The sequence below is a fragment of the Urocampus carinirostris genome, chromosome 16 (genome assembly GCF_059441175.1).
Source record: "Urocampus carinirostris isolate Australia breed hairy pipefish chromosome 16, RoL_Ucar_1.0, whole genome shotgun sequence".
Taxonomy (NCBI): Eukaryota; Metazoa; Chordata; class Actinopteri; order Syngnathiformes; family Syngnathidae; genus Urocampus; species Urocampus carinirostris.
This window is the reverse complement of record NC_142364.1, coordinates 1,697,847-1,709,890: the sequence shown is the minus strand read 5'-3', so window position 1 is coordinate 1,709,890 and position 12,044 is coordinate 1,697,847. Positions and strand designations below refer to the sequence as shown.

The window sequence follows — 12,044 nt, the reverse complement described above, 5'->3', positions numbered from 1 at the left end:
CCTGCACGGTAGCGCTGCCCACGGCCCGACCCCGCAGGACCTCCCCGTCCTGAATCCGGGCCACGTCCGGGTCCGACACTTTCAGAGAGCCCCTCACCAGATTGCTTACGTCCGCCTAGTGGCCAAACGGGACAGTTTTGCATTGCGTTTGCATTCGTTTATTTAGTTATGTATTTGAATGTTGTTTCCATTTTTTTTATTGAAATACTCATTATGTGAAAGGCTTTTAGATAGATAGATACTTTCTTCATCCCCGTAGGGAAATTGACACTTCCAGCAGTATCCTTGTGTTGAAAATAAAACAATAATAAAGTAAAAGGAATACCCGATGTAACGTGTTGATATAGAGTATATTTATATTTATTCGAACATTAGAATGGTTTTTTTTTTCAGTTTGTTGTTAGTTTCAATTTTTTGGTCCGTTTTATTTTATCAGCCAGTTCGCTTTAATGTTGTGTCATCTATTTAATTGCTTTATTTGTTTTTATATTTTGCTATTTATACTAAGCAAGGGTTTGATTAAATCACAAAAATGTAAATGTTATGAGTTCCTTTATTCTTAAATGTATTTGTTTGATTTTGTGTATTTAGTATATAGGACCTCAGGCAACTTATGGCGATTTGGATTAGAAAATACTAAATAAGTCATTTTTAGATAAAAATGTTTTTTTCTTGAATTAAGAACATTTGCAGCAAAAATAATCATAATGTATTGATTTTATAACGATCGCAATTAAAAAAAACACACAATTTGCTTCAACATTTTTCACATGTTTTTCATGTTAACCAGATAAGTGCCAAATGACGACATCAAATCAAAATATGCGTGGAATATGCGATAAAAGGTGTGCTGTGCTTTGTCACCTGCCAATCAGGACCCAGGAAATACTGGACGGGCTCGGAGCCGGTCAGCAAGTCCGGCGGCGCGTCCGAGTCGGCCCGAAAGGACGTGAAAACCCGAATGGGCGAGTGTTGGTACTGCAGCATGCAGCCTCTGCCCTTCCTCATCTCCTCTTCTTCTTCGCTATTCCAGGTGGCTCTGAAGCACAACAGCGGGAAGGGTAAGAACATAAAGTGGTGTGAAAAATGGCATTTTTTGCTCTTGTTATGTTGCCACACGGCCGTTTTGGGGCTTGACTTCCTCCCACGAAACAACAGAGGCCACTTGCAGCCCCTGAATATTTTTCAGCAGCCCATTGTCGGACTCAAAATTAGGGATATTCCTTCTCATGCTTTTTTGGATCGGTCCAAGGAGCGTATTTTGGTTGAAATGTAAAAACACTATATAAGACCACTCTATATGTTTCTTAAAAGCAGAACATTTACCCTTATACAATATCATATCCTATTTTGTTGATGAAAGAGTTGGAAATGTACGAGCTCATTACCGTAGGTTTTTATGTCTCATCATATGACATATTATTGTTGTATCCTGGTTCCCTGCTGTACTTTTTGATACATGGTTTTTGCCTGAAACCAAGACTTGAATTTGAACTACATTTTGAAGCTGTAGGGTCAAGTCAAGTCATGTTTATTAGTTTGGCCCTTAATCACAAAGAGTCTCAAAGGGCCGCACAGATCAAAGACTTTTGTGAACTACAGACTATTATGACACCATCCCCTTATATTGTCAACATAAAATATAGGTTATTCATATGCTATTGAATAGACGTGTGTTTTAAGCCTAGATTTAAACAGTTCCACTGAGGTTGCAGATCCAACCCAAGGGGGAAGAGCATTCCACAGCTCCAAGGCACCTAATGGAAAACACTGTCGGATTTCTTCTTGGCTCTTGGGATCACTGGTAGACCAGCATTTTCCGAACAAAGGCTCAGAGCAGGAACATAGTGGAAAATTAAATCAGAAAGATAGGGGCAAGTCAGTGCATGGTTTTGTATACTACCAAGAGAACCTTCAAATCACATCTTAAGCTAACAGGGAGCCAATGCACGTTAGCTCAAATCGGGGTCATGTGATCAAACTTTCTTGTCTTGGTTAAAAGCCCCACTGCAGCATTTTGTACCAGCTGAAGGCTCTTGATTTTGGACTCCGGGAGACCGGGGGTGTATTAAAACAGATGTATCAATGTTTAAATTCATATTCAAATTGAACTCATTTGACCAACTTATTTGTTCTTAAAGTTCTGAATGAAGGTTCTGAAACGTCATTACGTGAGACAGTTCTCGGTGTGCTGGTAGAAGGAGCATATTTCTGGCCTCCCTCGATCTATCCGTACGTGCTAACTGGCCATGGAAACTTATTTTGACCCGCTTCCGTCCGCCGCCAAGTATCGAGCGCTCCGGGAAGCGAAAAAGCACCAAAATGTTCAATTGTTACACTGCAGAAAGCAAACGGGTCATCGGACAGCCGTCATCGTCCGTATTGAGTGAAAAATAATGACTCCGGTCTACAGCATTGGACGCGAAAAATCAACTAACCTTTATCTGCAGGGCATATGTGCTTCCTCTGCCTTTTTGTTAATGCGCCGCGTGCACTTTTTTTTCTCTTTTTTTACGACTAACTAGCAAATGTCCACGGGAGATTAAGCCACGGCGTTGCTTACTGGGAGGTCGAATCGATTTCACAAAACTGTAGAATTGTTTAAAACAAAAGTCACGTTACAGCAGACATTTCATTTGAGAGAATGGTAACTGTAAACAAGCTGCATTTTTATAGTGCTTTTCAAGTCACCGAAGAACTCTTTACAATGTGCTTCACACTTACCCATTCACACACACTCACATACCGAAAGCAGCGTCAGCCATCCAATGCAAATATTATTTTAATAGACATTTAATATACTCTCTTGTTTATTGTCGGAAACGGCTACTAGAATCCTTCACTGTTATTAACGTGCACTCTGCCACGTCCCCCAAGCATCAATAGTCAACTGGGTATAATGTATCTCTCTGATCTTCTTTCAGAAGTAGTTTTGGCGTTTCCTTTATGTAAAGGCTCTATTGACTCACTCATGAATGAGTTTAATGCTACCCTGGCTAGTGTCCTGGATTCAGTGGCGCCCCTAAGCCTTAAATCACGACCTAAAAGACGCACGCCTTGGTCTACTGATGAAATTAGATCGCTTAAACAAGAATGCAGGAAATCTGAAAGAAAAGGACGAGCTACCAAGCTTGATGTTTTCCGTTAAACCTGGTGTGACAACTTGTTCAAGTATAAAGCAGCCCTTGCCTCTGCAAAATCAGCCTGTTTTTCAAAGGTTATTGCGGCACAAAAGAATAACCCCAAAATCCTTTTGGACACTGTAACATCGCTAACGAGGCAACAGATTATCCCAGATAGTTCTACCCATTCAGCCCATGACTTTATGGTCTTCTTTAATAAGAAGATTCAACGCATACGGGAAGAAATTTACATCACATATTAAAGGGCTGAAATCTATAGATGAGCGACATGGTGGCCGTCCAGGGAATTTTTCCAGATTTACCCAAGAGCCATGAAGAGATCTGCAGGTTCGAGAGCGTTCTCCATCCAGGCCCGGGTGCTTTGGAATGCCCTTCCCCCTGAGATTGGATCTGCAACCTCAGTGGAAATGTTTAGATCTAAACTTAAAACACACTTCTACTCTATAGCATATAAATAATCTATATTTTATGTTGATAATATGTATATTATTTGCCCTCATGTAGGTCTTAGATCAGGGGATGGTATCATAATAGCCTGTGGTTTGCAATAGTCTGTGATCTGTGCAGCCCTTTCAGACTCTTTGTGATTAAGGGCCAAACAAATAAACAGGACTTGACTTGACTTAATTTTGTCTGCACATAAGGTACATCAGATTATAAGGCGCACATTCAGTCTCCTGGCCAATTATTTGGGTGTGCCTTATAGTCTCAGGTACTCTGTGGCTGCAAGCTTTAAGCACAGTAGCTGAGTTTCCGATCTATATGACTCGCTTTAACCTTGGAAAAAAATCGGACGAGGCTGAAATGAAGTCTGGGTCCTTACTTTCGGTTTGCGGTGCTAACGGGGACTCTCCAGCCCTTGATTTGGTTGAGTTCAGGGTCGGCCACGTGGATGCTCAGCGGCAGGCGGGGCGTCCAGACGTTTATTTCCAGCTGCGAGCTCAGGAAGGCGTAAGTGAAGGTGACTGGCGCTCCTATCCTCCCGCGGGACTCCTTGCCGCTCACAAACACAAAATCGCAGCGTTCCGATACCTGAGTGGGGACCAAATAACAAAAGGGGGCGTGATTGAGTATCAGGAGCTAAATCCCATCCATCAGAATTAAGAAATCCACATTCCAAATGAGGAATTATTTTCATATTTATCGTGCGCATCAAAGTTTTTCATGGGTTTAGAGACGTGAGACCACTGCGCAATTGCCCAGATGGAAGCCGGAGAGAAGCCTGGCCTGACCCGAACATAACGATTAACATTTTAGGTCAGGTCTCGTCGGGCATGGGCTTCAAGGTGGAGTGCGTCGTTTGAGGTGTCTTTGTAAAGTTTCGAATGAAATACTTTCTCTGTAAAGTATGTGTTAACAATGCCCAGTTCAAAGAGCCATTATATAATTCTTTTCACCGCACCTATCTGCTCTGATCTTACTTTTATCATCGGTGTTCTAGCCACTGGGCGCATTAGGCTGGAGGAGAGGGTCGGAGAGTGATTTCATGCTTGTTTTTATTCTAGGCTGAAAATGGTGAAAGTAATAAAATGCCTGTTACGAGAAAGATGCAAAAACCAACCCAAACTCCAAAAAAAGATGAAAAGAGAAGAGCAGACCAAACAGACACACAAGCAGCTAGAAAGAGGCTGCCGGGTGCACTCTCTGTCAATGAGAGCGCCACTGCCCCCTCATATAGTGGAAGTCCAATTTGCTCTTTATTTTAGGACAGTTAACTCATTCAGTGCCTGACATTTCTTTCATACGGAAACTGCCGGTGCCAGCCAATTTTTGCAATTTTGACTCATTTGTCATATTTTTTTGAAATGTTGAAACGTTAAATCCGTCCTTATTTATTGATTTGCTTTTCTCATCACACTGCTTCACGACTCTCCTCACGAGGTCGCCTTTCCACTTCAATCGCTGAATACAGGAAGCAACAATAGGAATTTGGGCTTTCTCGATGAGCGGAGAAAGTTCTGATCAAAGCCACTCCTGCCATTCTATGGTGATTTTTCATACTGAAATCATTCCCAGAGGCTTATTATTCACTGATGAGCTGTGCCAAACGCTTCATAATAAAGTGGTACCTCTAGTAGCTTCGTAACCGTAAATTTTTGTAAGTAGAGATGTATTTTGTATGTAAATGCACTCATCCGTTTCAAGCCCAGCACAAAGTACATTATGATATTTTTTTAATAAATCATAAATGAACATCACAACATGAAACAAATACACGTTCAAATTAGATTACAGCACAATAAACATAAAACGAGAGGCACAACATGTAAAAAAAAAAACACGAAAATGAAAGGAAATAATTTAAATATTCATTCACGCCTTGCATGCTTTGAGAAAACGATCCAACGACGTCTGCCAGCTTTTGACATTCCATCGGAAATGCCCGAAGCAGACGTAGCGAAAGCCCGACCTGTAAACAATTTCTGATTCCTTTCCACAAACTCCATGGAATTTTGTAAAACGTCTTTAATATGGGCTGGTTGAATCATGGCTGCGTCCTCCTCCTCGAGATTTGAAGTGATAGCCAGTTTCTTTACGTTCAGGAAACTAATAATATCGCATCCTGTACTGTATTTTTGACTTTGTATCCTAAAACGCCTTTGTAACTAGAGGCAATATTTTCCCTTCATTGTAACCTTTCCTAGGTACCACTGTAGTTTTTTTTAGATAAAATGAAAAAAAAGTATTTTTTTCAATTTGGCACTCAGGGACAATACTTCAGACGACATGTTTATGTGATATGGCACTGAATGAGTTAAGATCAACTGCTGTGCTTGTGATTAAGATTGACAACTGCAGACACGTTGCATAAGTGTGTCGCGGTTACTTTTCTGTACTCGGCATTTCACCAGCATTTTTTTTTTATTATTATTGTGCAAAATAATAATAATAATAATAATAATTTCCTTGTATTGTCATTCTGTGTAACAATGTACACAGAACGAAATGTCGATTGCACCTGACCCGTTGTAGCGAGCCGATGCAGCCGCAGCCAACAGAGGGCGCCGCCGACCACTTTTTAAGTCTTAGGAATGACTCGGCCGGGGCGCGAACCCGAACCTCCCAGTCTCAAAGCGGGCGCATGGAGGTGAATAAGTTCTTTTTTATGGCTGTTTAAGTCTGCGGATTCAAATCCAGGGCGGCTTATACAAAGCCAAACACGAGATTCTTCCTTAAAAATGGTGTTCGTGACTTCAAAGTATTTCACTTGCTGACGCCATCCACTGGCTGAAATCATCATTGCAGCCTCTGTCAAGTCAAGTCCTGTTTATTTGTTTGGCCCTTGATCACAAAGATTCTCAAAGGGCTGCACAGACCACAGACTATTGCAAACTACAGACTATTATGACACCATCCCCGGATCTAAAACCTACATGAGGGCAAAGAAAAACGCAAAAACCTCAAGTCAAGTCATGTTTATTTGTTTGGCCCTTAATCACAAAGAGTCTCAAAGGGCTGCAAGACCACAGATGATTGCAAACTACAGACTATTATGACACCCTCCCCTGATCTGAAACTTACATGAGGGCAAGGAAAAACTCAAAAATGTCAACTCAAGTCATGTTTATTTGTGACGCCCTTAATCACAAAGAGTCTCAAAGGGCTGCACAGTCCACAGACTATTGTGACACCATCCCCTGATCGGAAACCTAAATGAAAAACTGAAAAACCTCAACATGAGGAAAATGAAGAAACCTTGAGAAGGGACCACACATGGTCCAGGCCGCAACGGATGATGCAATAAGATCCTTTTGTTGCGTTTATGTGAAATTTTTAGATGCGCTGAAAAAAAACTATTTCTGGGGGTTTGCATTGGCATTTAGAATTTCAATCAGGCCTTTTCTTACTTTCGCCATTATCATTTAGAATGAAAGAAAACCGCCAGCACATTAAATCACTCTGCCCCTCTGCCTCATTTCCTCTAGCGTAACGCGCTTTGTGGCCGGAACACGGGGTAAAAGTAAGATAAAAGCAGATAGGTGCTGTGTAAAAAAAAAAACATTGTGGCTCTTTGAACTTATTTGGGCATTATTAACTGTCATGATTACTGATGTGACTCAGCTGTGCCCGCTCCTTTGGCGCCAACTGCTGCGGATTTTGATTGGCTCCCGGTCAATATTTGAACCCAGTCCTGACTCTTCCCTGTTGTCAGTCCGTCTGCGAACCTCGGTGTATACTAGGCTGTTTTTGTGTGTTTTCATGTATGTTGTCATGCATATCTTTACCTGTGTTTTTATGCGTATTTACGTACATTTTTGAGCGTTTACGTACGTTGTTGTGCATGTTTATTTCATTATCACTGATGTGACTCACCTGTGCCTGCTCAGGTTCTGATTGGCTACCTGTCACAATTTGAACCCAGTCCTGTCTGTCCCCTGTTGTCAGTCCGTCTGCGAACCTCAGTGTATACTAGGCAAGCCTTTTTCGACCCTGACTCCCACCTGTCCCGTTTTGGCTCCTGTCTGTCTCCGACTACGACCTGTTTTGTCCCCGACCACGTCTTCTCTCCTATTCTGGCTTACGACTTCTTTTCGTCCCCGACCACGTCTACTTGCCCGTTCTGGCTTACGAATCGTTTTTGACCCCCACCACGCTTTGCTCTCCCAGTCCCCGGCTACCGACCAGTTTTCCGTCCATCGCTCGCTACGGAAGTTTCACTTCTGTATTCGGATCCCAGTCCAAATCTGAGAGCGACTTGCCTCCCGCGTCCAGCGAACACCGGATCGTGGGCGCAGCCCTTCCTCTTTCTTTCAATAGAACTTGTGCTGAACGTCACGGAATTGGGTCCTGTTTCCGTTCTGGTCCTGACATTAACACAAGTTGTGTCATTTTCTAGGACACCTTAAACGACGCAACCCACCTTTTTATCAGGTGCCCGTTTAGCCGTCCGGAATTGGCGCTACGTGCAGGGCTAACATAAAGATCTCCCGTCCGGTTTATCCGCTTGATATCGGGAACAAAGTCGCAGCCGAGTCTCAGCGACACGAAGGTAAATCAAGCCGTCTCACGAGCTCAGCTTTAACGCGGCGGCCATTAAGCGCAATGAGCTGAGCCGGCGCGCTCGGCGTGTTTTATTTAAGACGGGGGGGCCTATCTGGGCCGCAGCCTCACTTATCTTAACAAACCAGTCTCTCCGAGGAGGTAATTGGGAGAGCACTAGACTGGAGAATAGGCCGTAACGCCGGAAGAGAGCTCAGATAAAAGGGAAAGGTGGAATAAAAATGAGAGCGAGAGATGACTTTCCGGCGAAGTCGACCGGAATCCCGGTGGAAATTCTGCGAGAGGCTGTCCGGGAAGACCTTTCTTTTTTCCTCTTTTGCAACATGTCAAATGACTTCCAGCAGGAAACCTTTGCTATTTCTCATTTCCAATTTATTGGCTTCTCCCAGAGAAAATGGACACGCGTGACTCGGGGAACAGGGTTCGAAAACGAGAGCGACGGCAAAAGGGTTTGTTATACAGCGACCCCCAGTGGTGTGAAAATACTTTATTGGAGTATTTTCTGCACTACACCGGATTCTAAGGCATAAAGTCTTGTCATACATCTATATAGCAAATTGGACTATAAGGCTTACACGACACTCAGCGATACTGAACTGGGGATAGTGGATCACAACCAAAACAGTGCAGTTCATGTTTTATTGTTCATGCACAATGCAAAAAAAAAATATGTGTTCTGCTGACCCCTACTCTCAGCAATAGTCAACTGGGGATAATGAATTGTGGCTACAACCATGCATCTGGTTTTAAGCAGACAGAAGGGCACGCTTCCCTACAAAAGGGCCACCAGCCCTATGGTACTGGAGATAATGGATCGCAGTCACATGGCTGCTGTCCCATTCGAGCGTAAAGAATGGTGGGGAAAAGAGTCGTCGTGCATGACATAAATATTCTCCCTTGTTCCCTGTCCTTAGCAATAGTCTCTCCATAGATTAAAGCCAAAACAGTACAGTTCATGTTTTATTGTTGCACAATGGCACACTTCTGCGGTCCAAAGCAAAAAAATATGTGCTCTGCTGACCCCTACTCTCAGCTGTAGTCAACTGGGGATAATGTATTGTGGCTACAACCATGCATCTCGTTTTAGGCAGCCAGAAGGGCACGCTTCCTTGACAAAAGGGCCATCTGCCGGCTCCCGCTCCCAACACTGTGGGATTGGAGATAATGGATCGCAGTCGCATGGCTGCGGTTCCTATCGAGCGTCAAGAATGGTGGGAAAAAGAGTCGCCGTGCGTGACATAAATGTTCTCTCTTGTTCCCTGCCCTTAGCAATAGTCTCTCCATAGATTAAAGCCGGGCAGCACAGCGGCGCAGTGGTTAGCGCGTGTGCGGCACAGTTCTGAGGTGGTGAGATCAAACCTCCTGTGTGGAGTTTGCATGTTCTCCCCGTGCTTGCGTGGGTTTCCTCCGGGCACACCGGTTTCCTCCCACATTCCAAAAACATGCATGTCAGGTTCATTGCGACTAGCGAGCAAGCAGTTGAGGGTGTCCCCTGCCCACTGCCCGAAGATAGCTGGGATGGGCTCCAGCACCCCCGCGACCCTAATGATAAGCGGTGCAGATAATAGATGGATGTATAGAAAGATTAAAGTCAAAAACAGTACAGTTCACTGTCACCTGGTTTCAATGACACACTTCAGCAGTCAGAGGCGAATAAAATGTGCTCTGTGGGCCCCCGCTCTCAACAATAGTCAATTGGGGATAATGAATTGCAGCCGCAACATTGCACGTCCGGTGCCGCCTTTCAAAGCGGTGGCCAGATCTAAAATCTCGAGGTGGCACACCAAAACCAATTGCCGTCATTTTAGGTGATTGAAGTAAGAAAACGATCAGGAGGCTTACCGATATATTTTGGTGTTTTGTGTGTTTACTCGTAATTTCATGTGCATCTTCCACAACGTATAGCATCGCTGTGTCTGTGATTGGATACGCGTAAGTTGTGAAGCGAATGATGAGCAATAAATGGGAACGCCAATACGGACCCAGGCGCATGACGAAAGATGAAATAATCTAAAATAAAAATATATCTATTCAAAGGGACAGTGTGTAAAATGTAGTCCATCCTAGTGGTACAAAAGAATACGTTGATTTGAATGCAAGGCTAAAATGCATGAACTAATGTCAATCACAGGTCGAGATATCTAGTAGATCAGCAGTTCGAATGCTGATTTTCCTCATTTTGAGTTTTTTGAGTTTTTCCTTGCCCTCATGTCGGTTTTAGATCAGGAGATGGTGTCATAATAGTCTATGGTTTGCAATAATCTGTGGTCTGTGCAGCCCTTTGAGACTCCTTGTGATAAAGGGCGTCACAAATAAACATGACTTGACTCATGTGTTGTGGAATTTTATATATATATATATATATATATATATATATATATATATATATATATATATATAATATATACTATATTGGTAATTACGCTACTTGTCAGGACCAGAACGGAAACAGGACCCAATTGCGTTACGTTTCTCACAAGTTTCATCAGAGCAAAGAGAAAAGGCTGCGCCCACGATCCGCTGGGTGCGGGAAGCAAGTCGTTCTTGTACTCGAATGGTGCTCCGAATGCGGAAGTGGAACTTCCGTAGCGAGCGATGGCGGTGCCAGGGACGGAAAAAAACGGGTCAGTAGCCGGGACTGGGAGAGCAAGGCGTGGTCGGGGTCGTAAGCGAGCCGTAAGCCAAAACGGGAGAGTAGACGTCGTCGGGGACAAAAAGAGGTCGTAAGCCGGGACTGGAGAGCAGACGTGGTCAGGATCAAAACAGGTCGAAGCCGGAGACAGACGGGAGCAAGAAACGGGACAGGTCAGAGTCAGGGTCGAAAAGGCTTGCCTAAGGTTCACTGAGGTTCGCAGACGGACTGACAACAGGGGACAGACAGGACTGGTTTCAAATACTCATCGGGAGCCATTTAGAACCGGTGGTAGTTGGCGCCAAGGGGGCGGGCACAGCTGAGTCACATCAATAATTCTGACACTGCTTTCAAATTCTGTTCCATTTTGAATTCTCTGTGTATCCATGCAGTATATGGGGCAGCATTTGAATGGCGTTCACTGTGTAATGACAATAATGGCGTGCTATTCTACTCTATCCGTGATTCCGATCGCTGTTAAATGAATAAAGAGTGAAGAGGATGAATGCAAATGCGACATATTAAATGGCGTCATTGCACAATAGCTTCGGAAAATGACGTCACGGTGAACTTCAGCGAGAGAACCTTTATTCCATAGAATGGTGGAATCGTAGAAGAATGATGAGCGATGAATGGATATGCGTATATGGGGTCTTAAACTCGCCGACCTTACGATGATCGCCCTCAATACCTCAATATGAAAGTTAAAGGGACAGTGTGTATCATTTTCCCACAGAACGCCGCCGTGTTCTGTCATGCCACCGAAAATGAGTGCTAAAAGCACAACGAAAGGAGACAAAATACGGAGACTCAAAGTGACCAACAGGTACCTTGTTTCTTTTGAAAATAAGAAATATAAGAAAGAAAAGAAAAAAGATATTTAAAAAAAAAGAGAGAGGACATAAAAGACAAGAAAAAAAGGGAAAAGAAAAAATGAAATCGATAGCATTTTGGATTCGTTTTGGTCTTTTTTCTCTTAATTCCTTGCTTTTCTTTTTTTTCTTTTTTTTACTATTTCTCCTTTTCCTTTTTTTGCTTTCTTTTCCACTACTTTTTTTTGGCTCTTCTTCCTTCTCCCTTCCTTTTTATTCTTTAATCAAATATATATATTTTTCCCTTTTTTTTCGTCTTTCTTCGAGAATGGTTCGTCAGCTTTTCGATCCCCTTCAGTCTCCGTAGGTCGTCGTCTTCCTCGGACTCCATTTTGCTTGCTCTGCACATTAGAGCGACATCCGGTGGGCCAATTTAAAACACTGTCCTTTTCTAGA

General features: G+C 43.2%; 1 protein-coding gene and 1 long non-coding RNA gene across 2 annotated transcripts in view; one reads left to right on the top strand and one right to left on the bottom strand.

The window, feature by feature from the left end:
- LOC148349956 (transmembrane protein 132D-like) overlaps positions 1-12,044 on the bottom strand; it is a 42,249-nt gene that overhangs the window by 7,714 nt on the left and 22,491 nt on the right. The window contains exons 6-8 of the mRNA XM_088355744.1: positions 3,967-4,175; positions 865-1,039; positions 2-115 (exon numbers count right to left, since the gene is read on the bottom strand). Of these exons, the coding sequence (XP_088211870.1) occupies positions 2-115; positions 865-1,039; positions 3,967-4,175 (498 nt within the window). The remainder of the gene's footprint in view (position 1; positions 116-864; positions 1,040-3,966; positions 4,176-12,044) is intronic.
- The window catches only part of LOC148349957 (uncharacterized), a 47,854-nt gene that overhangs the window by 19,198 nt on the left and 16,612 nt on the right, over positions 1-12,044 (top strand). The window contains exon 3 of the long non-coding RNA XR_015853027.1: positions 876-1,061. This is a non-coding gene — a long non-coding RNA (uncharacterized LOC148349957). The remainder of the gene's footprint in view (positions 1-875; positions 1,062-12,044) is intronic.